This window comes from Equus caballus, chromosome 4 (assembly GCF_041296265.1).
Source record: "Equus caballus isolate H_3958 breed thoroughbred chromosome 4, TB-T2T, whole genome shotgun sequence".
Classification (NCBI taxonomy): Eukaryota; Metazoa; Chordata; class Mammalia; order Perissodactyla; family Equidae; genus Equus; species Equus caballus.
This window is the reverse complement of record NC_091687.1, coordinates 91,059,396-91,083,324: the sequence shown is the minus strand read 5'-3', so window position 1 is coordinate 91,083,324 and position 23,929 is coordinate 91,059,396. Positions and strand designations below refer to the sequence as shown.

The following is a 23,929-nucleotide window of genomic DNA, read 5'->3' as shown; positions in this document are numbered from 1 at the left end:
CATGCCCATCTGGACTATAATAGTCATGGCTTGGATAGAGGTGGATATATATTTTTGGAGTGATGAGAGTTTATTGCATATGAAGGAGTTTGTAGAGGGCAAGGCATTACACACAAACGAGAGGTGGTGGCGGTCGCGGTGGTGGTAGAATTTCAGACCATGTAAGAGGAGGAGGTGTCTAGAGCTGGCAGGAGTTTTTCTCTGCGTGGAGCACCCTGTATTTCCCCCCACTGAGTGATGTGCAGAGCAGACTCAAAGAGCTGCTGTGCCTTCTTAAAGGCCTCCTGGGTCATATGGTGGATTCAACCTTGTATCACACCTTGGATCCATCTCTTGGCCTCTTGTGCCCCCAGTGACACAGCTTCTGAGCAGGTCCTGAAAGGGGGTGTCAGCAGGATCTCACGTGAATCCTTCCTCTTCCTGGCCTTGCCCCAAGGCCCTCCAGCGACATGCCCCACACTGTATCCTTGTCACCTGGGAGAAGGAGGAGGGCACGACCAATTGACTGGGGTCTGTGGAAGGGAACTGGTCCCTTCGGGAGTGCTAGTGAGAGGGCTAGCCCTGATGTCAGGGCAGGGCTTGACTTGTTGACGTCCATACTGTGTTGCTGCTCTACAGCGATGGGCACCTTGGAGAATGCATCTGAGGGGCTTCACCATTCTGGGCCTCGCTTGTAAAATGGTGAGGGGATCGGGGTTAAGATTTCTTGCTCCTTGCCTCATGTGTTGCTGGTATAAATACAGAAGTAGGGTGAGGTCTCAGCAGAGTGGGGACGGCAGGGGCAAGGGGATTGGGAGATGGGAACGTGTTAGTTCATTTAGAATCATTGCCAGAAACTGCACACGTCTCTTTGGTCCTTTGACTCATAAGTGAGTGCCCAGCAGGTGGGAGAGGCAGCGTGACTCTGTTGCACGGGTCTGCGCTACTGGGGACCTGAACCTTAAAGCGCATGTGAATAAGAAGGGGGTGGGCCAGGAACAGCCTCCTTAGGAGGTATATCATGTTATACTAGTGTTACTTGATCAATACCAAATATCTTACAAATTCAGCGTTGTCGTGGTGATGGAGATTATTTCCAAACGTTAAAATATAAAATCCCCTAATCTGCTACCTTCTTGCTTATTTCCAGGTAGTGGTGCTTGGCCCCAAAACTTTGTCACAGTCATTCTGAACAATTGTTTTTTTCCAGGAGCGAATATAGCTCTGTTGGGCTTCCGGCTGCAGGGGAGGTTTCTGCCAAGATTTGCGGCACGCAGCTGAAATATGTTTTGTATTTTATGAGCTTTGGCTCATCGTGGAATTAAATAGCACTAATTACATGAATATAGACCAGCAAGGGAGACAACTGTTCACTTCCTGATTTTCTCTGGAATTGAAAGGAAAAGGAGGAGGTAGAGTGACAAGGAGACTGAGGAGAGAGCCCTCCTGCTAGACATCAGATGACAACAGAAGTGCTGTCACTTGGCCCAAAGGCGCCCCACACAGCCTGCTCTCTCACGGCGCCACTGTTTGGTGGAATTATGGGCCTCCTTGCGTGAAGAATCTGTGGGCTCGAAGGCAGGCGGCCGGGCTGCGGGAAGCAGGTTGGCTCTGATGGGGACAGCAGTGACAGGGGCTGCTGGCAGGGAGGCATTTCAGGGGTGGAGTGGTAACTGGGGGAGATGCTGAGGCCCAAGGATCTGAGAGCAATGGGCTCCCAGATGAGTTCCCCAGCACCCTGCATTTAACATCCTTTCCAAACCCAACAACATTTTTTCAGTTAGAAAAGTTCTAGTTAGAGATTTCACACCTGTCTAAGGAAGGGAATTTCCATTGCTTTTGCCATTTCTTTTCTTGCCAAGGACAGGAAATGAAATGGGCAGAATCCTCTTATCTTAGGGTGTAAATTAAGCCCTTGGGTTAGGGGGAGGTGCTGCAGAGCCTGGAGGCCTCCTGCTGACTCTTCACTCAATTGTCACATGGAGGGGTCCCAGAGGCTGGAAGAAGTGAAGGCCCCTCCAAAGGGCTAACTTGTTCTCTAGGATCTGGCTCTGGGAAATGGGTTCACATCTGAGCCGATGAGGTGCCTCCTACTCCAGCAGTCCTCATTGTGAGAGAGAAAACACGTTCAAAGAGTGCGATCTAGGCCGTGTGACAGGTGAGTGCTCACCTTCCCTGAGGGCAGGCTGTGGAATGTGACCAGGCTCCCTACATTTTAGGTTGAGGCTGCTAAAAAGCCAGTTTAAGCAAAGATGCAAAGCATCTCGAGAGAGAAGCTTCAGCACCAGCCTTTTGTTTTCAAGTAAACACCACCCTCATGTATTGTCACCATCGCCATGATGTGGTTCTGCTGAGAAGGCCATTTGTGGAACCCTCCCAATGTCAGTGACAGCCTGTGTTCCAGGAAGCCTAAACGCTTCACTCTCCCTTCTAGATGTAGTCCAAGAAGAAACTTCATGATCTCTCTTTCCTCATTGCCCTATCTCCAGAAATACCATTTTACAGTTGGGGAAACTGAGGCATCAGAAAGAAGGGCAGCAACTTAGCAGGACGGTGGCCGGTGAGGATGTCTGTTCCTGATGCCCGTAGCATCCTCACCATGGTGATTCAGAGACAGGAGGATTTTATGGGTGAATTTGGCTGACACATCAACCACTGTGAGCTAGGAACAACCCACCTCTTCCCCTGATTGTGAAAGGAGAGGAGGGTCTGCAGAGAGAGAGGCTTGTTTGGGTGAAGTCCACGTGACGCAGCTTTGCTTGCTGGTGCCAGGCTGGCCGTCCAGGCAGAGAAAATGCAAGGCTTGGGGGAGTGTGGGGATGGGCGGCTGGAGAGCTGCAATGGTCCTCCTTTCCAGATGAAAAGCAGTCAGCTAAGCAACCCCTCCGTCCACTTTTCCCCAGGCCACATGCCTGAGATGGGGCTGCATGGAGTGATGACTATCCCCAGCGTGGGGTGGACTCCAAGCTCCTTCTCTGTGACACAAATGTCCACCCAGGTCTTGGGGCAGCAAAAGTGACAGCAAATGCTCCCCTTGCCACAGCTTTGGGGTGCCTTGAGTGCCTTCCTATGATGTCCCTTCATTTCTGCACATCCAGAGGCCAGAGGGGACACTTGGAAGAGTGGAAGCTGCCCCTTGGACAGGATGTTCATCATGGGCTGGGCCAAGGGGTTGGGGCAGGACGGAATGCCCACATTGGTGCCAGGAGGTGCCACTTTGTAGAGTGGATCTTGATGCCAAGTCCAGCTGGGGCAGCTGTCCCCAAATTCCTGGCCAGCCTGTTTCTTTAAATGAGACACTGGAAAGAAGTTTATGATTCAGTCCTCCCAGCGCAGGCTTCTATGGAGAGTGCTGTGTTTTTAAAACCTCACAGCCAGACTTGGAGTAAAGAGAGTCATTGCTTAGCGACTCCCCCACCCAGAGCACAGCGCCTGGAATATAAAGGGCTGCCGCGATGTAATAATAGAGTTCCATCTCGGGCTGCCTGGGCTTGGCTGCAGCTCCCGTGTGGTGCTACTGGCAACAGCCGTCTTGGCCAGGGAAAGGTGGTTCTGCGCCCTGGGGGGGCTCCCTCAAGGCCAATGATGGGGAGGCCTGGGGGAGGGAAGCCATAAATGGGGGCCTCAGGGGTCTAGGGAGGACCTAATCTCTGAATGGGGGCGGCTGGCAGACTCACCCGCCTGCAGAGGCTTCTTCTAGTCTGGTTCCAAAGGCTCTGTCCATGGTAATCGTGTTTCCCCAGCTCCTTTAATAAGCTGGGAAGTAAGGATTAAGAAAGTCCGAGTAGCTGAGCTTGGTGCTGAATTTCCCAGGGACCAGGCTTGTTGCCTGGTGGCGCCCGGACTCTCATCTGTGCCTGGCTCCCCATAGCTCCCTCTTCCCCATCCTTTATGCCCTTCTCCAGCCCTTCCCCCAACCACCAATGTCACATCTCCCATGCTCAAAAGACCAGAGGCAGAGGCAGAGGGAAAGCAGACTGGAGAGACTGACTCCTGGGCTCACGGGCTGCCCCAGCCATGCTGCCTTCTGGTTTTTGTGCTGGGTTATGGCCAGGCTGACCCTTCTGAGTCCCCCACTCGCACTTAGACTGTCAAAAGGCAGCGCTGTAACCTCCTGGGAGGGACAGTTGCTTTGACTTGGTTTTTCCTCCAAGTGGTGGTGTTGGATGGCACTGTGACACCCACACCCTCAAGCGCTTTTCCTCTTATGAATCTGGCACTTGTTGCTGAGACACTGACGAGGAGAAGGGGTGGCAGTGAAGCACATGGGGGCTGCACGCCCATCGTGGGCTTCAGACTGCAGCCAGTTGCTCGACCAGACCAGAGATGTCACATCTAAACATAATCCTCCAGAAAAGGAAAGAAAATAACAATTCATGGCTCCCACTTCTAGAAACGAAGAATTTAAAGTGAGAAATGCAGACAAGAAAAATACTGGTACTTACCGAAGGTGTGATTGTGAGTGTATAGATTACAGATTGGAGTAGGAACCTAAAAAGCCCTCTGTCTGGCTTGCTAATTTGGATCAATGAATGTCTAGGGTTTCTCAGGTGAAATAGAAAGAAGGCCTGTGCTGTGTCCCCACTGCCCTCAGCTGCACGCACGCTTCTAGGTACTTTCTCCGTAAGCTGCTTTGCCATAGACATCTTTGCTGCATTCTGGCCACAAACATTTTCAATGCTTAACTAATTGGCCATAAGGCAATTTTGCCCTAAAAGATAAAATAACAAAAAATAAAAGAGGGACATTAAAGAGGACATAATGAAACATGAAAAATGAATAACAAAATTAAAAAGTCATTATTGCTAAGTACAAAATATTTGAATACGTTTAAAATGTGTGTAGATTCGTGGAACGACTGTGCAAATAATTGATTTTATTTTGTGGGTTGTGCCTAAGCATTTGTCTTGGAAGCCTTTCGTTCATAGTATTATACATTTTTGTTTTGCTTGTTGATTCATCTCGTTCAGCATCCATCACACTTTTTCTTTTTCACTAAAATTTCTTCCTTCATTAAGAGAGGCATCAGTTTCCAATACCAGGATGTGTGTTTGTGACTGAGCTTTGTATTGCATCATGAAAAACATTCCACACTGTTGTTTGTTCTTGGCATATTGTCACATGTCGGTTGATAGATGTTGCAAAGTTCTATGAGAGATGTGGAGCTAAGATTTATATAATATAAAAATAGGAGTACTGCATCAATGGAGGAATGAAATCAAACTGTCAACCAGTTGTTTTATCCTCTATGGCAAAATTACTTTACGGCCAATTAGTTATGTGGTGAAAATGCTCATGGCGAAGATGTTTACAGCAAAGCTACTTATGCTGAAAACACTGGACATGGCCCACATGTAGTGCCTTCCTTGGCCCGAAACGTGGAAAGGGCCACTGAGGAACATGGCAGATTTTTCTACCCTGTAGATAGATGTTGGCATGGTCATCTCCCACCTCTCTGGGCTTGGCAATTTGCTGTCTGGCTTCGGGAACATGGAGGGGGCTGCTGGCATCTAAAGAGGACTTTCCCTGGGTCAGCCTGATGTACTACAAGGAAGGGTGCCCCCAGGCACCCAGCCCTGGGTTTGAATCCGGCTTTGATATGCAGTGAGCTGGCTGTGTTTCTACCTGGGTCAGTTCGGGTGGTGCCAACTGCTGTCACACAGAATCCATGGTTTCAGAGCCTTATCCCAGTAATGGTTGATTTCTTGTCTGATGTGGATGTCCCTGGTTGGTGGGTGGGTCCTTCCATCTTGAGACTCCACCATCCTGTAGGGCCTCAGAGTCCTCCTTATCCAGCAAGTGAAAGGATCTGTAGAGAAGACTCACTTATTTCTTACCTGCTTTATGCGCTCTCACTATTCACGGGGATCACACCTGGATACTTTGTGGACATGTGGAGGCCAGCAAATGTAGGCCGTAGCTGGCGGCCACCTCTTAGCAACAACTTCACACTGACAGCTGCATGGATGGGGAAGCACATGTTTTTGGTGGATGGCCAGTTTCCTGTCCCTCGGCCTCACCGGTACAAGCGATGAACCATCTGAAGCACAGCACTAGGGAAGACGGAGGGAAATGATGAAGTGGGGCTGGGAGGTGGACCCATACAGAGCTTGCCAGTGACTGGAGATGACCTCAAAAGGGGACAGCTAGAGATTCCTCTAGGAGACCCTCGGCCCCTGGAGGGCAGGGGTACCGTTTTCTGCTTAGGAGTGTCTGTACCCCTCACAACCAGCTCAGAACATCTCACGTGGAACATGCTGCATCAACATTCCTCGAGCGAATGGACGAATGCTTGCTGCCTTCTAGCAACCATGTCTCCTGCGTTGTCTAAGTTTTCCTGACTGCCATTTTGTCCCCAGTCCTGCTCCTTCTCTTCAACAGGGTCTGCACTGATTTCCTCTGCTGAGTAGGGCCATGGTTCCCAAAGTCTAATTTGTGGGTGCAAGGTGACTTGTTATGATACTCCAGCTAGTAGACCAGCTGCTCCCATTGTAAATCATGTGTGAAAGATATAGTTTCCCTGATGCATCTGAAGTCATGTCCTATACGGGCAAAACTGAGTATTTTAAGTAGTTATAAGCCCTGGACTAGAGCAGAGTAAAGCCAGTGTTTTGAGTTTGGTCCCTGTTTGAGCTGAGAGGCCCAGCACCAAGATTTACTTTGTATTTCAGCCGTAGGTGATACACCCCAGCTGCCATCTCATACTGTCTTCTGTGGAGTAGTCATTCATTCATTCGCCATTCTTTCATCCATTCATCAATGTGTTCCCAAACATTTATTACATATCTACTATGTATCAGTCTCTGGGCCTTGAACTGGAGACAATGGTGGTGAAAAATATATAATCTCTGACCTCAAGGAGCTCATATTTTCAGAGAGGGGACAGCATCAATGGGCAAATACAACAGGGTTTGTAATATGTGGGATTCTGGTGGGCACTCACCTGAGTTCCTGTACTAACATATAGTAGGGGCATCTTAGACCAGAGCCGGGGGCAGAGATGGCTTCATTTGAAGACTGTGTCCCTAGGCAAGGAGGTTGGGGGCTGGGCACCCTGAGCGGTATAAACACCTGTTCAGAAGGCGTGGTGGCATGGACAGGTGGAGAACTTCCTGAGAGACTTGCCAGCACAGCCCTCAAGGCAAATGCCCAGCAGACGGGGAAGCATTGTGTTTGATTGTGAAAGTCAGCACACACGCATGCACGCACACATGCACACACCCAGATCTCACCTGGAATCATGCCTCATTCTTTGTAAAACTCTTGATTACCTCTGTGGGCAGCAGGACACGGAGATCTCTTCGGTGTGTGAAAGAATAGGCTGTTAGAGAGGATGTGTTGAGAGACACTCTACTCGTTTGGCTAGAAGCCTGGATTTTTCTGAGTATGGGTAAGGATTCTTTCATTAACAAGTGTCAGAAAACTGAACCCAAACTGGCTTACGCAAAGGGGGAACTTTTGGCTCATGTAACTGGAAAGTGTAAGCATAGAGCTGGCTTCAGTGCATGTGATCTAGACATCTATGTGATGTCACCAGGGCCTGAGGCCCAGTACTCTCCTTCCTCTGGCTCAGCTCTGCTCTCTTCAGTCCTTTGGCTTTATTCTCTTCAGGCTCCCCTCCCCACCTCCCATCCCCATGGTTACAAAATGCTGCCTTTAGTGCTTAAGCCCACACCTCTCCAAGGCCACACATCCAATGGAAGAGCTAGAACTTTTCCCTCAGCACTTCCGTTCAAAGTCTTATTGCCTCTCAGATTCTGACCCGACCATCCCTGAACCAATCACTGTGACCCTCCCTACCCCCTCATGCTGGTTGGTTTGGTCATGTGTACACCCTTGAACAAGGGGTGGAGTCGATTCCCCCAGAAGCTTTTCTGAGAGAAGGTGAAGGCGTGGGTTCCCAGAGGATAAGTGAATGGTAGCAAAACAGCAGATGTCCACTATTTCTAACAGTGTCTTTCAAATACTTTTTGACCATAACTATATTATCAGGGTTCTCTGGAGAAACAGAAACAATAGGATATGTGTGTGTATATGTATATATATTAGAGAGAGAGAGAGAGAGAGAAATGTATTTTAAGGAGATGGTTCATGTGATTATAGAGGCTCCAAGTTCAAAATCGGCAGGGTAAGCCCCCAGGCTGGAGACCCAGAAAGAAACCCATGTTGCAGTTCAAGTCCGAAGGCTGGTCACTGGCAGAATTCCCTCTTTCTTGGGGGAGGTTAGTCTTTTGTTCTAGTCAGGCCTTCAACTGATTGGATGAGGCCCACCCACGTTATAGAGGGCACTCTGCTTACTCAAAGTCTACTGATTTAAATGTTAATCTCATCCAAAAACACCCTCCCAGAAATATCCAGAATAACGTTTTACCAAATGTCTGAGTTTTATGGCCCAGCCAAGTTGACACATAAAATTAACCATCCTAATGACCAACAGTAAGAAATACACTTACACCGCCCTCATACTTTTGCTGCAGTGTGAATACATACATATTTTTGCTGAAACGGAAGTCTCACTAAACCATGATTATCCTTCCTTCATATATACGCCACACTCTTATTTTTCTTTTGTTATTTCACTTAAAAAGCACTTGTGACCCCCTCAATTGGTTTCTGGACTCATGAAGGGTTGTGGAGATGGTTTTATTGAAACAGCGTCCTAGAATACGTTCTTTGGATGTTCTCTTAACCTGTAGCAAAGGTCCTGAGAATTAGGACTCCTCCAGAGGGTCAGGGAAGGTACCATGTGGACTGAGGGAGACCTGGAGAGCTTTCCAAGTCCTGCTGTGATTGTGTGTGGCCTCAGCCAGGACCTGTACCCGCTCATGCCTTGGTTTCCTTATCTGTAAAGGAGGTCCCTTCACAAATCCCCACCCACAGGGTTGTCGCAAACAATAAAATCAGTGCGAGGTAACATATATGAAAACACTTTGTAAACTCTAAAGTAATTTCACAAGGTAATTGCTGCTTTAAACGGCTGTATAATAACTTTCTTCTCCACCACTCAGGAATCTGAGAGATGATGCTATTACATGAAAATTAGTTTGAGCTCTTCAACACTTGCCACATAAAACAAAGCCCCAATTTCTTTAATCAAAATGATGATCAGCTTCTAAAAATGAGTCCCATCTCCCCTGAGATTGTTCAGAATTAAAATCTGATTTCAAAGAAGAGAAAACCGCTGTGTGTTTGGGTCTCACGCAGAGCTTCTCAATTCTCCTACCTTCTTGCCCCTGCCCACTCCACCTGTGTCAGGGAGCCCTTTGGGGCAATCTTGGGGTGACTTGGTCACATTACTTGCCTTTAAGAATCAGAATTGGGCTGAATGCTACCTCCAATACTTTGTTTTAAAGCCAGCTAAATTATGCCCTGAGAGAGAGATGGTGGGTAGGACCTGGAATTGGGGTGCATTTCTTAGGTTGGGGTTACCACTTTTGAGGATTGATGTCCTGGAGTGGGAAACCACTCTGGAAACCCCAGCTTTGCTAGAATGGAGCAGCCTCAGGCAGTCCTGGGGGGAGAGCACTGGGAACTCTGCCCACCTGTGGGTTAGGGGGTGGGGTGGGAGGGCTGCAGTGGGTCATGTCTGTGGTGGTAGCCCGTGGGATCTCTGGCGAGGCAAGCTGGAGCCCACATCCTCGCTTGTTCCCTTTTCTCTTCCATTTCTCTGTTATTTGTTTTCTAATCAGTCCCCTTCGCAGTGTGTAAAATGAGAGGCTGGTTATTCCTATCACACGTTATTGTTTTCTGTGCGCCCCCCCCCCCCACCCCAGGCGCAGTAATTTCACCATCCCCAGATGAGAGTGATAAGTGTTTGAGATGCATAACTGTGTCTCATTTCAGTGCCTAATAGAAGATGGAGAATGAGCCCTGGCACCTTTCTGCTCAGTAAATTCATAATTACAGGCTTCCTCGTCTCGCCTCTTGCAGACTAGAGACCTGTTGACTGGCTGTGGGTCCTTGAGTGTGTACAGTAAGGCAGAGGTATGGCAGGCACACTTTTCCTGATGCTTGGCAGGTTCCAATATAGGGACTGCCGAAAGGTCCCTTCAGAGGCTTGATGGCTGAGCACTGACCTGCACCTGCCTGTCTGGAATAAGGATCACCAACCCTGCTGGAATTTGGTTGTTGGCAGTGAGGTTCTGAGAGCTATGTTAGCCAGCAGACGTGTGGCACCCAAAGAGCAGGCTCCTCCAGACAAAGGCCAGGGAGCAGATGCCGAAGTGGCTTCACATAAAGTTGGAAGACAGGACTTGGGTGGTGGGGAGAGCACTGGACTGCGAGTCCAGAGACCTGAGCTTAATCCCATTCCCACCTTGAACTCACTCTGTGACCTTCTGCAAGTCATTCGACCTCTCTGGATCTCAGCTTCCTTGTCTCTAAAATCAGAGACTGGGAATCACTATTTTGGATTATCTCTTTCAGATCAAAAACTTCTAGGCTCTTTTCTGAGATTTGGATTTGCACAGGCAATTCAAGATGAAACATCCTGACCAGTCCTCACTCTAACTGAGTTGGTACCATCTCGTTGTCATAATCCTAATCTTCTAAAACTTGTTTCAATCTTGTCAACAACAACCACTATCATTTGATAAGCACTTACTGTGTGCCAGGCCGAGGCCCTGTGCCAGGCGCTTCCCCGTTGTTAACACATTGTCTAGAGGTAAATAGTGGTGCCTGCCCCAAGAGGTGCTCCCTGCCAGGTATGCCCTGTGTGTCCCCGGGGCTTTGCTGTCCTGCTGCAGAGCTGGTGCAGAGGTATTCCTGGGTGCTGTCCTGGAATTTCTGTGTGGGGTGACTTATATGAATTCAAAGGGGCTTCTGAGGGCTCTACATTCTAAGCTCTGGAATTGTGCATTTCTAGAAAGAGTATGGGTTTTGGGGTGATAGAAACCTGGGTTTCACCCCCAGGTTGGCCACTGTTAGCCACATGCCCTTCAGAGCTAAAGTTTCCTCACCTGAAAAAATGAGTGAAATGATCCTGAGCCCAGCAAACACTTGTGATGCTCAGGTGAGGCCCTCCATGTGCACACATTGGCACCGGGCCTGGCCTATGGTAAGCGATGCACAGATACTCATACCCCTCCTTGCTTCCTTTCCCTCCTCCTGCCCATCAGAAAACACTTATTGAGTCTCTGCTATGTGTCCAGTGCAGGTCTGGTGCTGTGGATATGCTAGTGAGCCAGGCTGGCGGTCCCTGCCCTCACGGAGCCCACAGCCCTCAGCTCCAAACTCTATCCCCTCCACAAAGGGTAAACTGACAGAAACGGGGAGGCTCCTCTCTGGGGGCCTGAGCTCTTTTCCTTTAAGTTTCTTTCCTCATTTCCATGCATTTTAGTCTCAACCTCCCAGGGACATCCTGGCAAGGCTGTGGTTTCTCTTTCCAGTCGTATCTTCCACCTGACTCTCCTGAACTACGTTTCCCAGACTCTTCTTGGTGCACACCCTGTTTGTCATGCCCAGGCTTCTGCTACACTGACCCCTCCCCAAGGAGGCCCTTCTCTCCCAGCTCTGCATGTCCTCTCCAAGTTCATGGCTCGGCCTGAATGCCATCCGTTCCCCAAGGCCTCCCACAGCCTTCTCCTTGCTCCTTCACCCCAGGTTACAAGTCAGCTTTCCTCATGCGAACTTCTGAAGTGCCCTGTGGTCATCACATAACTTTTCATTGTCTGAGTAATGTAGGTTCCAGTGGTGTCTGCCCAACCTGACTGCAAGTTCTTTGAGTGCCCCATCCAGCCACGGCTGTCCTTGGGTCCCATGGTGTCTTGCATGTTTTGTGTGCCCTGAGCAAGTCTTTGCCACACGGGGGAATGAATGGAGGCCCTCAACTGGCAGGACCGTCTGCGGAGTCCTCCTCTGATGTTTGCTCGAGAAGACCTGTGGCTTTCACTGGGATTCCAGCCGACAATGTCAAGTCTTTGTTGTCTTCTTTCTTCACTTGGTTTCCATCTAACGTCACGTTCTCTCCCTGCTGGGGGGTTTCCTGTTGCTCAGTGGTCCACCTCTTCCCAAAACCCCGTTTTTGAGGCGTTTGGGGGTAAACAAGAGAAATTCCACAGAGCTGAGATGCCCCCAAATAAGATATTGCCGTTTCCTGTCCTGATCTCTCCCCAACTGGGAGGAATATGAAGCCGTCCTCTGGAAACACACGCAGAAAGCATCTTGAACGGAAATGAATGAGACCGTTAGGATGGAAAGCTAGTGTGTTCCTGGGGAGTTATTTACTTACTCACTTGACCACTTCTTAGAGCATTTGTTCTCTCCCTTTAATGAAAACCTCTGAGAGGAGGCCCCACTGTGGGAGGTAGCCAGGATCTGCCTCGTTAAAATGACACCAGGCCTGGAGCCGGGCGGCGACCCAGAGGACCTGGTTGCTGTTGCGGCACAAAGGAGTAGAGGATGTGGGTTTTGGTTTGGCCTCCCGCACAAGCAGGCAGCGGGCAGCGCAGAGGACAAGCTTCTCTGGCAGTGGGTGCAGACCCAGGGGGCCGGACCATAATGGACAGCCGCGGAGAAGGCGTTGTTCGGACTCTTCTGCTGCCTAGGAACAGTAAGCGGTGTACGTCCCCCTCTGTGCCCTGCTGGGGTAAACTGAGACGCTTTAGTAGGTGAGAATGAGAACCGGCTACAAATGTAGTCTGCTGGGTTTGAATCAGCCTCTGCGGCTTTTAGCCATGCAAGGTGCACAACTTCCCTCAGCTATAGCATAGGGATAACATTACCTTCAGAGGTCTGGAGTCGGGGTCCCAGCAGGAAATGGCACAGCAAATTCGGTCATTTGCACAAAGGTTAATAAAAGGGCTCTTGACAAAGGTGTGGCTCCTTAAGAGGCAGGGCAGTATTTGGAGGTAGGAATAGTGAGGCCCCGTTACTTCCTCTAGGACCAAATGGGGGCGGGCAGGAGGTGATCCACAGATAGGAGCAAATGGGGGTGGGCAGGAGGTGGTCCACAGACCCTAGAGACAGAGAGGCCATGTGGAGAGGCCTGCCCAGGGCAACATGACCTTGACGATGGTGGTGGCCAGTGCGTGCAGCCCCTCTGCTCCTCCTGTCCTCTCCTTTCCCGCCAGCCTGCTGCTGACGCTCCCCACTGGCTGCACCTAACCAGGCCCGAGGGCAGGGAGCCTGTGGGCATATGGTCCATACAGGTCAGCCTCCCGGGCGCAGAGAAGGGTGGGGAGCAGATCTGGAGGGGCAGGTGGAAGAGACCCAGTACTGAAGGGTGTGTAAGATGAAATGAGAGTCTCTGGAAGGTGCTGGACAGTGACTGACACAAAGTCAGATGCTCGGCAATCAATGGTTGTTTATCATTGTCATCACCACTATTACCATTATCACTATTACGACTATTATTATCATTGAAGGACCCTCCTGGGGCTGTGCCACCCAGCTCTGGCTGTCCCACACACCCATGGGGGACAGGTGCCTCAGCCTCCAGCTTCCCGTAGTGCAGTTCTCTGCTTCCGCGCATGCAGAATGCTTTGAGGGTCCAGCCAGACAGGCTATGGGGTGAAACTAAGCCACTGCTGTTGTTATCCAGCATCACATCTTTCCTTTCCCCTGCAGGGAGCCTCCACTCCTGCGTCCTGGCCCTCCGAGGAGCCCGCTGTGCCAAGAGCTACCGTGCGGCAAGGACCCGTCTCTGAAATGAAAGCCATGCCTTGGAACTGGACTTGCCTGCTCTCCCATCTCCTGATGGTGGGGATGGGCTCCTCTACTCTGCTCTCCCGGCAGCCACCCCCGCTGTCCCAGAAGCGGTCTTTTGTCACATTCCGTGGGGAGCCAGCTGAGGGCTTCAACCACCTGGTGGTGGATGAAAGGACAGGGCACATTTACTTGGGGGCCGTCAACCGGATCTACAAGCTCTCCAGTGACCTGAAGGTCTTGGTGACCCACCAGACAGGGCCAGACGAGGACAACCCCAAGTGTTACCCACCCCGCATCGTCCAGACATGCAACGAGCCCCTGACCACCACCAACAATGTCAACAAGATGCTCCTAATAGACTACAAGGAGAACAGGCTGATTGCTTGTGGGAGCCTCTATCAAGGCATCTGCAAGCTCCTGAGGCTGGAGGACCTCTTCAAGCTGGGGGAGCCATTTCACAAGAAGGAACACTACCTGTCGGGAGTCAACGAGAGTGGTTCTGTCTTTGGAGTGATCGTCTCCTATAGCAACCTGGACGACAAGCTCTTCATTGCCACTGCGGTGGATGGGAAGCCGGAGTATTTCCCTACCATCTCCAGCCGGAAGCTGACCAAGAACTCGGAGGCAGATGGCATGTTCGCTTACGTCTTCCACGATGAGTTTGTGGCCTCGATGATTAAGATCCCTTCGGACACCTTCACTGTCATCCCCGACTTTGATATCTACTACGTCTATGGCTTCAGCAGTGGCAACTTTGTCTACTTTTTGACCCTTCAGCCTGAGATGGTGTCTCCCCCGGGCTCCACCACAAAGGAACAGGTTTATACATCCAAGCTCGTGAGGCTTTGCAAGGAGGACACCGCGTTCAACTCCTACGTGGAGGTGCCCATCGGCTGCGAGCGAGGTGGGGTGGAGTACCGCTTGCTGCAGGCCGCCTACCTGTCCAAAGCTGGAGCTGTGCTCGCCCAGACCCTCGGAGTCCATTCAGAGGACGACCTCCTTTTCACTGTCTTCTCCAAAGGCCAGAAGCGGAAAATGAAATCCCTGGATGAGTCGGCCCTGTGCATCTTCATCTTGAAGCAGATCAACGACCGCATTAAGGAGCGGCTGCAGTCTTGCTACAGGGGCGAGGGCACACTGGACCTGGCCTGGCTCAAGGTGAAGGACATTCCCTGCAGCAGCGCGGTGAGTCAGGGGAGGGCCTGTGGGCGGGATGGTGCGGTGAGGTGGGAGGGCCCCAGCCTGTGGCCTCCACGGGATGTGAAATCACCCATCCCACTTTTCAGATGGGACAGGATATAAACCTGTCTCTGGTCTCATCAGGCTCGGATCATCGCCGTCTCAAACATGCTGTGACTATGACTGAGTGTGTAAGAGTCAGACTAGACCTAAAACATGGATTTCCTATCAGGGTCCTTTCCTCTGTTCCGTGTTGGCTCATGGGTTATAGGAGGGAGTGCTAGGAGCAGGTGGGAATCGTGTTGTTTAGATGTCATATGCACCAGGCACTGTGGAAGGTGAGGTCACTGTGTGCTGTAGGACAAGACGGGTACCCACTCTTCTCACGGACCATGCCTGCCAATCACTTTCCTGGGAACTTAGAATAAAACCAGTGAGGGAGTGGGGAGGGAGCTTAGAATAAAACCGTTACTGGGAGTAATGGAGCTGGTCATGCCACATTTGGGGTAGATAGAGAAGTTCAGGAGAGTTATAAGTCCCCTATGTATCTTTAGGAAATGGCAAAAGGAGAGCAGAAGAAGTAGGTGAGAGGCCAGTGAACTGAGGGGAAAGCAGAGCTTGCTTAGAAAACAGCATTTATTAAGCATCTTCTGTGTCCACATTTCCATGGAAGAGACATGTCACAAAGTTAGGAAGCAGCCACGGAACAGTTCCGGGTGGCAGAAGTGCTGACAGAAACAGGCAGGGGAGAAGAAGGGTTGGTGTAGGAGGCCTTCGCAGGGCCCCTGGGGCCCAAGGGACAGAGTGGACCTCAGGCTGCTGCCTTGCTGGGTGATCACAGCCTCCTGCCTCTCCTAGCCTAACTCACTTGTGATCCGATGTGAAAAGCAGCTGCCTTTCTGTGGCTTGACTTCTGTTCATCTTTAAAAAGGTTCTGTTTTTTCTCAATCATTTTTCAAGTGACTTGGAAGCCTCAACTGTTGGCATCTTCTGTGCCCTATGTCGCTCTCCTTTCCTCTTTTCTTTTTTATTATCCATTTAAAAAATTGTGAGCCTAGTTTGAGAAAATCTATCCTATAATCTTAATGTAGAGAGAAGAAAGGAAAATTTACCCATCAGGTAGAAGGATGCGTTTACACAGATGTGATTCTTGACTCGTAGTTAAACGTTGGTGGAATTTCATATTAGGAAGATGTATTTGGATTGATTTAAAAAGTGTGAGTTTCCCTCCATGAAGTATGGCGACTTCCCAAGCAGGTCTCAGAGGATGCTGGCACCCCCTGCCCCAGCGTGCCATGAGGCCGCTCCTCCAGTCACTGGGATTTGGCGTGGGGGTGGCGGAGAAGAAGGAGAAAGAAGGGGCTTGGCAAAGTTTGCCTTTGGTGTCCTAACATTTAGGCTCCAGCTGTTTCCCAGTGGTCTGAGCTGAGTTTTCCAGTTACCTCCATTTCTTCTTGGAGGTCCAGAAAAGCCAGGAGACCCCTAGTGTCACAAAGGAAATGGGAGAGGTGCCATGGGCCAAAGAAGGAAGCAACAAATTGGCAATCATGGCCGGGCCAGAGAACTGAGGGAACTCTGCTGCATCTGCTGCGTCCTAGCAGGTGACATGTCTTTTGGAGCCTTTGATTTGGCGCAGTAGCTGATCCACTCAAGAGAGTTTATGAGACAGGTTTATGAACTTGGGCACCATGGATGGCTCCCAAATTAAGGCAATAAATGACAGGCCAGATGCTGTGCTGCGTGTTTGTCTGTTACACACACAAGCGTAGGTCCCTGGGGAGATGCATTAGAACGTTGGCCTGGGGAAGGCCCTTAGAGATCCCCTGTTCTTTACCTTCATTCTGAGGCCCAAAAAAGGCAATGGATTGCTCAAGGTCACATATCTTGTGCATGAATGGCGGAGACAGCACTTGAGGAGAATCCGATCCCTTGCCTCTCATCACCACACTTGCACACACGTACACCTACGTATGCACGTGTGCGCATAGGCAATGGATACCCCCTTGAGCATGCACACATGCACCCTATGTTAGGAAATGGCAAGTTTATGCTGTGTGCTTGCTCAATAAATAGTTCTTTTGAGATCAGTGGGGTTGCTGTTTTTTTTCTGTAGACACTTTTCTGTAGAAAACTTGCTCTAATCCCGTGTTTTTGGGCAATGCTTTGGGGAGTAAAATCAGCTGCAGAGATCAGCCTGGCTGCCCATGGGCAGGTGTTTGTCCCATCCTTGCTCCCTGCCACAATTCAAAAAGCGAAGTTCATCAGGGACGTCTGCAGAGCTGCAGGTCCCCAAACCGCATGGTGGCCTTGGAGAGAACAGAGGGAAAACGGCTTTGCAAGACAGGCTAATGCCAGGACTGGGAGTAATGGAGCCAGATAACAAGCTTTTGATTTTTCTTTTGGCTTTAATTAGCCCTTTCAAGTTAGAGGCAAGTTCAGGCTGAGAGCAGAAAGGAGGAGGCCAGAAACTCTGCACAGGCCTAGGGCTGTCTCCCCAGCCAGTCGAAAAGGCCACACTGGCTTTTAATGCACAGTATCAGTTTCCTTTGATTTGGCTGATACTCGAGTTCCTTTGCTCCGACGCTCAGCTACAATTCATTTGGCCTCAGCTCAGACCACACATGTTTCACACACCATCAGCAAGGCCAGCCTCCCGAGCGTCTCCATCAAGGGCCCTTGTAGGCAAACCCAGCTTTTCCTTCACCCATTCACATGGCTCTTGGGTTCTTTTCCCTTTTCCCTTCCTGCCTTGAGTCAGGGATGAATGAGATGAACTCTGGAGTTCTTTTTTGCCTCTAAATCCAAGATTCCTTTGAGGACTGTGAAGCGGAACCGAATCTCAGAGGCCTCTGTGCTGTGGCGTTTCAGCTGTAGGAAGATGGAGGAGGGAAGTGGAAGGCCCAGGAGGTTGATTTTAGGACTTGTATCTTTAGGGTAGGGGCCCCCTGTGGGTTTTATCATAGTTACAACTCAAAGAGCTGGAAAAGAGGGTATGATTAGTGGTTTATTTTTTTCAAATTGAGATATAATTGACATATAACATTGTATTAGTTTCAGGTGTACAACATAATGATTTAATATTTGTATATAATGCAAAATGATCACCACAATAAGTCTAGTTAACCACACAGTTACAATTTTTTTTCTTGTGATGAGGACTTTTAAGATCTACTCTCTTAGCAACTTTCAAATAAACAATATAGTGTTATTAACTATAGTCACCATGTTGTACATTACATCTGTAGGACTTATTTATTTTATAACTGGGAGCTTGTACCTTTTGACAAGTGATTTATTTTTGTGGTGCTCCTGTTGTCCTACTTCCCTAAGCTAGAATGCTCATCCCATGGTACTCTTCTGGCTTTTCTGGCCCCTTCCATTTCCTGGGATCCACATTCCTTCCCCCTGAACTCATGCCTCCAGAACTCAGAGCAGGGAGCAGTATAAGCCCTGGGGCCCCTGACCCCCTCACTAGGCCTCAGCTGCCCCTTTGGCTGTGTTCAGGGAAGAGAACACCTGTGCGACTCAGCCTGCCATGCCATGGAGCATCCGTGGAGCCACGTGGTGGGCTACAGCCTGGTGACCAGGCAGAGGGAGAAGTGTTGGACTGTGAGGCTGGAGCTCAGTCTGCAGGCCTCCAGAGAGCTCCCTGTTGTTTTTATGTCAGGTGAATCAGAAAGGCTGGCTGAGCCCACACCAGAGATAAGGGCTGGCTGGGTAGGAGTGGCCTCCTAGTGGGAATGTGTTGCCAGGTATGTAAATGCATGTTGCAGGTGCAGATCCCTGAGTGGGTATTGGATGTAGAGGTGGGGGAAGCAACCGGGGTATTTTCTGGTGCTTGTGGGGGCTGGTAGCTGCTTCTCCCTTTGCCTTCTGGGCCATTCTTTTCCTCTGTCCTGGTTTTTCCCAGCCTGAATGGAAAGAAGCATCCAACAACAAATGGGCTAACATCTGATAATTGCTCTAAGGATCCCAGGAGGGCATGGGCAAAAGAAGGGTCCTAGAGGGATCAGCCAGGGGCCCCAGTTTGTCTTGGGATTCAGGGGACTAAAGACCAACCCCAGGCCCTTTGCTGATGAGCATCCAGGTAGGTTAATGATAATGATGTAATTTCTCTATTTCTGCTGCTCAGCACTGTGATGGTCTCCATCTCTAGTCCCTTTGAAGGCTGCCACGCAGGCTCCTGAAAGTCTCTGTCTGCAGAGCATGTGACAATTTGGATGAGGAGCCCATAGCCTGTGGCATCTGTCATGTGCCATGGCCCTGAGTGGACCGAGGTGACAGCTCCTAGCCCTGACACTCCTGACCTGGAGTAGGGTAGCCAGGCTGGAGAGTGGGCTGCTGTGGGACAAGGCTCTTGTAGTCTACATGGGGCAAGCGGCCTGGCATCCTAGAGTCCCCTAGGCGTGATGTTGATACCTCCTCAACCTTTCTTCAGCCTTCTGGGGTAACCTTACAGAAGGACAGCCCTACTGCCTCCAAATGACTTAATGAGTGGATGAAACATTTATTAGGCTCTTGGCAATGTACTCACTCCTGGAGGATGCTAAGAATCATGAAACGACATCAGTCTCCAGGAGCCTAAAAGCCCAGACGGAGATGCACCCAACAGGTCATTATGGCCTGTGTGAGGAGAACTGTGGCTGTGGTCATGGGCGTGACCATGTCTCACTCCATTTAAACCTCCCCTGAGTTTGGAACCAATTGAGAAGTGGACACAGGAGTTAGGTAGTGTTGGCTTTAGTGCTGATATGCCTGGATGGGGCAAAAATCAGCTTCTTAAACTTCCCCTAAGACTTGAACTCAAAGTGACCTTCCAACAGAAAATGTAGGTCCATGGGCTGACGCTATTACTCAGAATCACCGCCTCGCACCTGCCAAGCCTCAATAGTGGGAGCAGAGAGTGGTGGCCTCTGAGCTGCCTGACAATGCCATGAGGGAGTTTGTAGAGTGCCTGAGAGTTTACAGAGGGCTTCATCTCCTCCTTTCCTTCTCCTACCAGGGCTGTAGAATAATAGAAGAGACAGACAGCCTCTCCAGTTCGGGAGACAGAGGAACAGAAAAGTCAAATACTTCACTCAAGATTGTGTAATTCATGGACCGGAACCTGCTATGCATGCTAATTCTCAGCCCGGTGCTTTCCCGCTGGTGTTTCTCAATAGTGTGGTGGTGGCGTCTGGGGTGGGAGAATTCATGGTGCAAGGACTGTCTGGGCATTGCCAGGCGTTTACCGTCCTGGGCCCTAGATCACTAAGTGCCGATGGGACCCCCCAGTCTGCGAGAACTAGAAAAGATTTTACGTTTCCGGAAGCCCCTGGTGGAGAACCCTTGCTAGACCAGGCGCCTGTCTGACTTCGAGTTTACCCGCCAGCCCTGCCCAGCCCCACAGGTTCACAGAGGCACAAGGGACTGAGCTTTTGATTTTTAGCCGCAAGCTTTTCCTGTCCTATGGGGAGGAGTTGGTGAAGGGGAACCCCATTCATGTGTGCTGATGCTTTGACTCTTAGATCCCAGACAAGGTCACCACCCTGGACTCAGGCTGGCCTCCCATCCCAGTCTGGATGCTCACTCAGGTCTGTCTGGCGCCTGGGATCCTGAAACTCCACGAGAGTGAGCATCCGGAATGACCAGGCAGCCCTCCCAGGCTCCTGGTGCTGGTTTCTGCCAGTCTGCTTGGGGTGTTTGCTTTTCCCTGTTGGCAGGAAGTGCAGCTCTGACTAGATGGGGTGTATCCTGTTGTTTATGGCACTAGGCAGGGTTTTCTCTTTCTGCTCAGCCACTCTCCTCTCTCAGACCAGGAAATCCTCCTCTTGCCTGCCCAGCCCTTCTTTCTCATCTCCACTACTTTTCACACAGATGTGCGCATGCGCGCGCACACACACACACACATATATATATATACACACACACACACACTCACTCACACACTCCATGGCCCACTAAAAATGCACACCGTATCCCACACTTAAGTCCCAGTGAGAACACACACCACAAATCTCCTTTCACATAAGCCCAAGCATGCACCCCTCACAGCCCATTGGCCCCATACTCCAGACTTCTGGCTTAGCATTTGGGGCGCTGCCATATCCCAACCTCAATCTTAATAGAGTCAAGTCTTCCCCCAACTCCTCCTTGAAATGGCTTCTGTTTCAGGTATTCAGTTGACAAGGCCACCCATCTTTCTCCTTTTGGCCAGTGGGGTTTACAATGAAAATTGCATTCCAGCTAAGTACACATGGTTCTTTGGGGTACAGGATGGTGGCCAAGCCCTGGGTGATGTGTTGGGCCTGGTAAGAGGAAAGATTTTGGGGTTGGCCTTCTAGGCTGGACATGTCCTCCTAGGATGCCACCTTGGAGCCCATCAGGTCAGCAGAGAGAGTGACAGGACCCCGGAATTACCTACGTAGAATTTTAATACAGACAGCTGCCAAGAGACCTCAGTACAGGCTTTGCCAAGTGAGAAATTAGGGTGTGGGGCCATGCAATGGTGCATCCTAATGCCCAGACATCTACTTCGTGAACCCCAGGACACACCCACGTGTGCACATGCCTTCTCCCTGTTCTGGATGTCTGAGTCACTTTCTCAGTGTCCTTTGCCCTCTGTTTCTCCGTTGCTCTCTCTACTGTGTTTCACTACCTCAAGTACTCACTCCGTGCACTGTCATCTCGGAGGCTCCCTCTGTCTCCCTCTTTCTGTGACTTATTCTCCCTCACACACACACACACACACACACTACGTGAAGCAGCTAATACAGCGAGATTTCTCTCTCACGTGCACACACACACTTGTGCACATACGAGCCCCACACAGTGTACGATAGCCCAGCCCAAATTGGCAGGCGAGCCTCTCCTTCAATCAGCACACAGGCCAGCCCAACTTAACAACCCGGATCTGCATTTCTTGGCCTTTCCTTCAATTCCTGCCATGCTCACAGGGCGGCGTCTTGGCTAAATACTGGCCTGAGAGTCTGGACCTTTGGGCCCCCGCCAGCCCCAGCTCGTGAGAGGTCACTGGGCTGGTGAGCAGTTTCCTTTTGCTTTGAATTATACCTTTCATTTTCAAGACAGAGGTGGTAAAATAATATCCCTTTAATAAAGTGTGCTGAGACTCCTAAGGAAAGAGAAATACATAGACATTAATAAATAATGATAGACACAGAGCCCCTTATATTTGTAGGATGCTTAAACATCTTCAGAGCACCATCCGCATGTTCTTCTCTGGTTATAATAACTACCCGGTGGGACAGAAAGGGACTTAATAACATTGCTGGGATTTTGTACTTCTATTTTTTCTCCACCAATATCTGCTTTTGAGACAATTGGGCTGGGCCTAACCCAGATGTTACGCTCAGGATCCCAGGCCTGGAATATGCTCTGCTTGCCTTCCTTTCCCTCTGGCACACGTTAGGAATGCTAAGTTAAGCCATTTGAAGGAGAGGCTCCATTTCGGGCCAGACCTCCCTGCTGTTACCTCCAGGTGTCCCTTAGTTTTTGTAAGGCAGAGGGAATGACTACATGTCGAGACAGGACGCTTGTTTCTTTTCATTAACAAAGTTACTGGAGAGAAGAGAAAAAGACAACGAAAGGAGTTCTCCATTCGGCCTCTCGATTTGCATGTATTTTCCTAGTGAACGGGGTCCCGCATGCTGTCCCCGTACATGAAACGGGATCAGCGGGAGAGAAGAAAGCCCACATCTTTTCCAGGTCTTGGTGTCATTACTATGTCTCTGTCAGTGTTCCAAAATATAATGGGATTTGTTCGGCTGATTTATCCCGCGTGCGGCAACATTATCCAGACTCAAACACGGGCCTGAGGAGCTAGAGGGGAAGATGCGCGGCAACAAGAGTGGGGCTAATAAAATTTACTCCCTCTAACAAGGGAATGACCTACCCCATAATTCAGCCTGGCGAGTGGGGCCACTTCCCAGCACCCGCCAGGAAACACACAAACTTAATCATCGTGGCGTGCCCCACTCCAATTACAGTTTTAGTGGCGGCTGAGGTTGTCTGCAATAGGCTGGGAGGGGACTGGGAACCTGGGATGGATGGGCTGTGTGGGGTTTCTTTGCCCTTGACAGGTAGGCACTGGAAACCTCTGAAATGAAGGTGCAAAAGGAGAGGGGCGGCACCCAAGTGGGTTTTGCTTGCTTCCATTTCCAATCCAGAGAGTCCTTCCCTGGTATTTCCCATGGGTTCAGTGTTGGCTGTTGGACTAGCCCTGCGTGGTGGCCATCTGCAGAACTGGGCCAGTGGAGTTTGGGTCCTGATTTTCTTGCTTGGCTGGCCCATAGCTTTGGTCACGGTGTGATGGCCCTGTCTGCTTGTCATAGGGAAGAACCCAGGCTCTCAGCAGCTGAGCCAAGAGGAAAAGGTCATGGGTTTAACCCCTGGGAGCCTGAGTTGGAGCTGCTTTCTGACTGCTATGCTCAGCAGCTCCTAGGAGGGGTGCATTGCTACAGCTCACTCTTGGTCACAGCCAGGCCTGCGGAGAGAGTGCGTGGCTGAATGCCGCTCTCCTGGGAAAGCAGCTCAAATTAGTGGCATTAGTTTCCCGTTAGAAGGATAGCTTGTTATCATGGGGAGTGAAAGACCACTTAGGTATCTGGTGGGATTGGGCCACAGACAGTCTCAAAACACATGGAAATATCCAAATGAGTATAAAAATAAGCGTCGCTTTTAGCAAATTGCTTTCATTGTTCCATAGGTAGTGAAGTGCATTAATTCAATGGATGTTTGCATCCTAAGCCACATACACACACACAGAGCTCCTAAAACACCATAACCTTCCATCCTATATTTCAGTATCATTCCTTTCTGAGATGCTTAGAAACAGGGCACTTGGTTCTTGGGAAGCTTGGTATAAGTTGTTGGGTTATTTTTCCAACCCTGAGACACTTTTCATGAAGTCCCTCCAGAAACGTGTTTGTCTAACTAGGTTATTGTGGCTGTGGTTTGCTGGCTTCCCTTCTCTTTCTCTGTACACATTCATTTTCCTACAATCTCACTGAAAAAGACACAATAAAGGATCATTCTGAGATAATGCATTAGTAACAAAGCTGATGAGCCCTCATTCTCGCCTTCCATTTCCGACTGCCGTCTGTGCTCACGGCCGAGGTGTGGGCCA

General features: G+C 50.0%; 1 protein-coding gene across 1 annotated transcript in view; it reads left to right on the top strand.

The window, feature by feature from the left end:
* The window catches only part of PLXNA4 (plexin A4), a 432,314-nt gene that overhangs the window by 53,064 nt on the left and 355,321 nt on the right, over positions 1-23,929 (top strand). The window contains exon 2 of the mRNA XM_001498268.7: positions 13,546-14,811. Within this exon, the coding sequence (XP_001498318.2) occupies positions 13,627-14,811 (1,185 nt within the window). The 5' untranslated portion in view covers positions 13,546-13,626. The remainder of the gene's footprint in view (positions 1-13,545; positions 14,812-23,929) is intronic.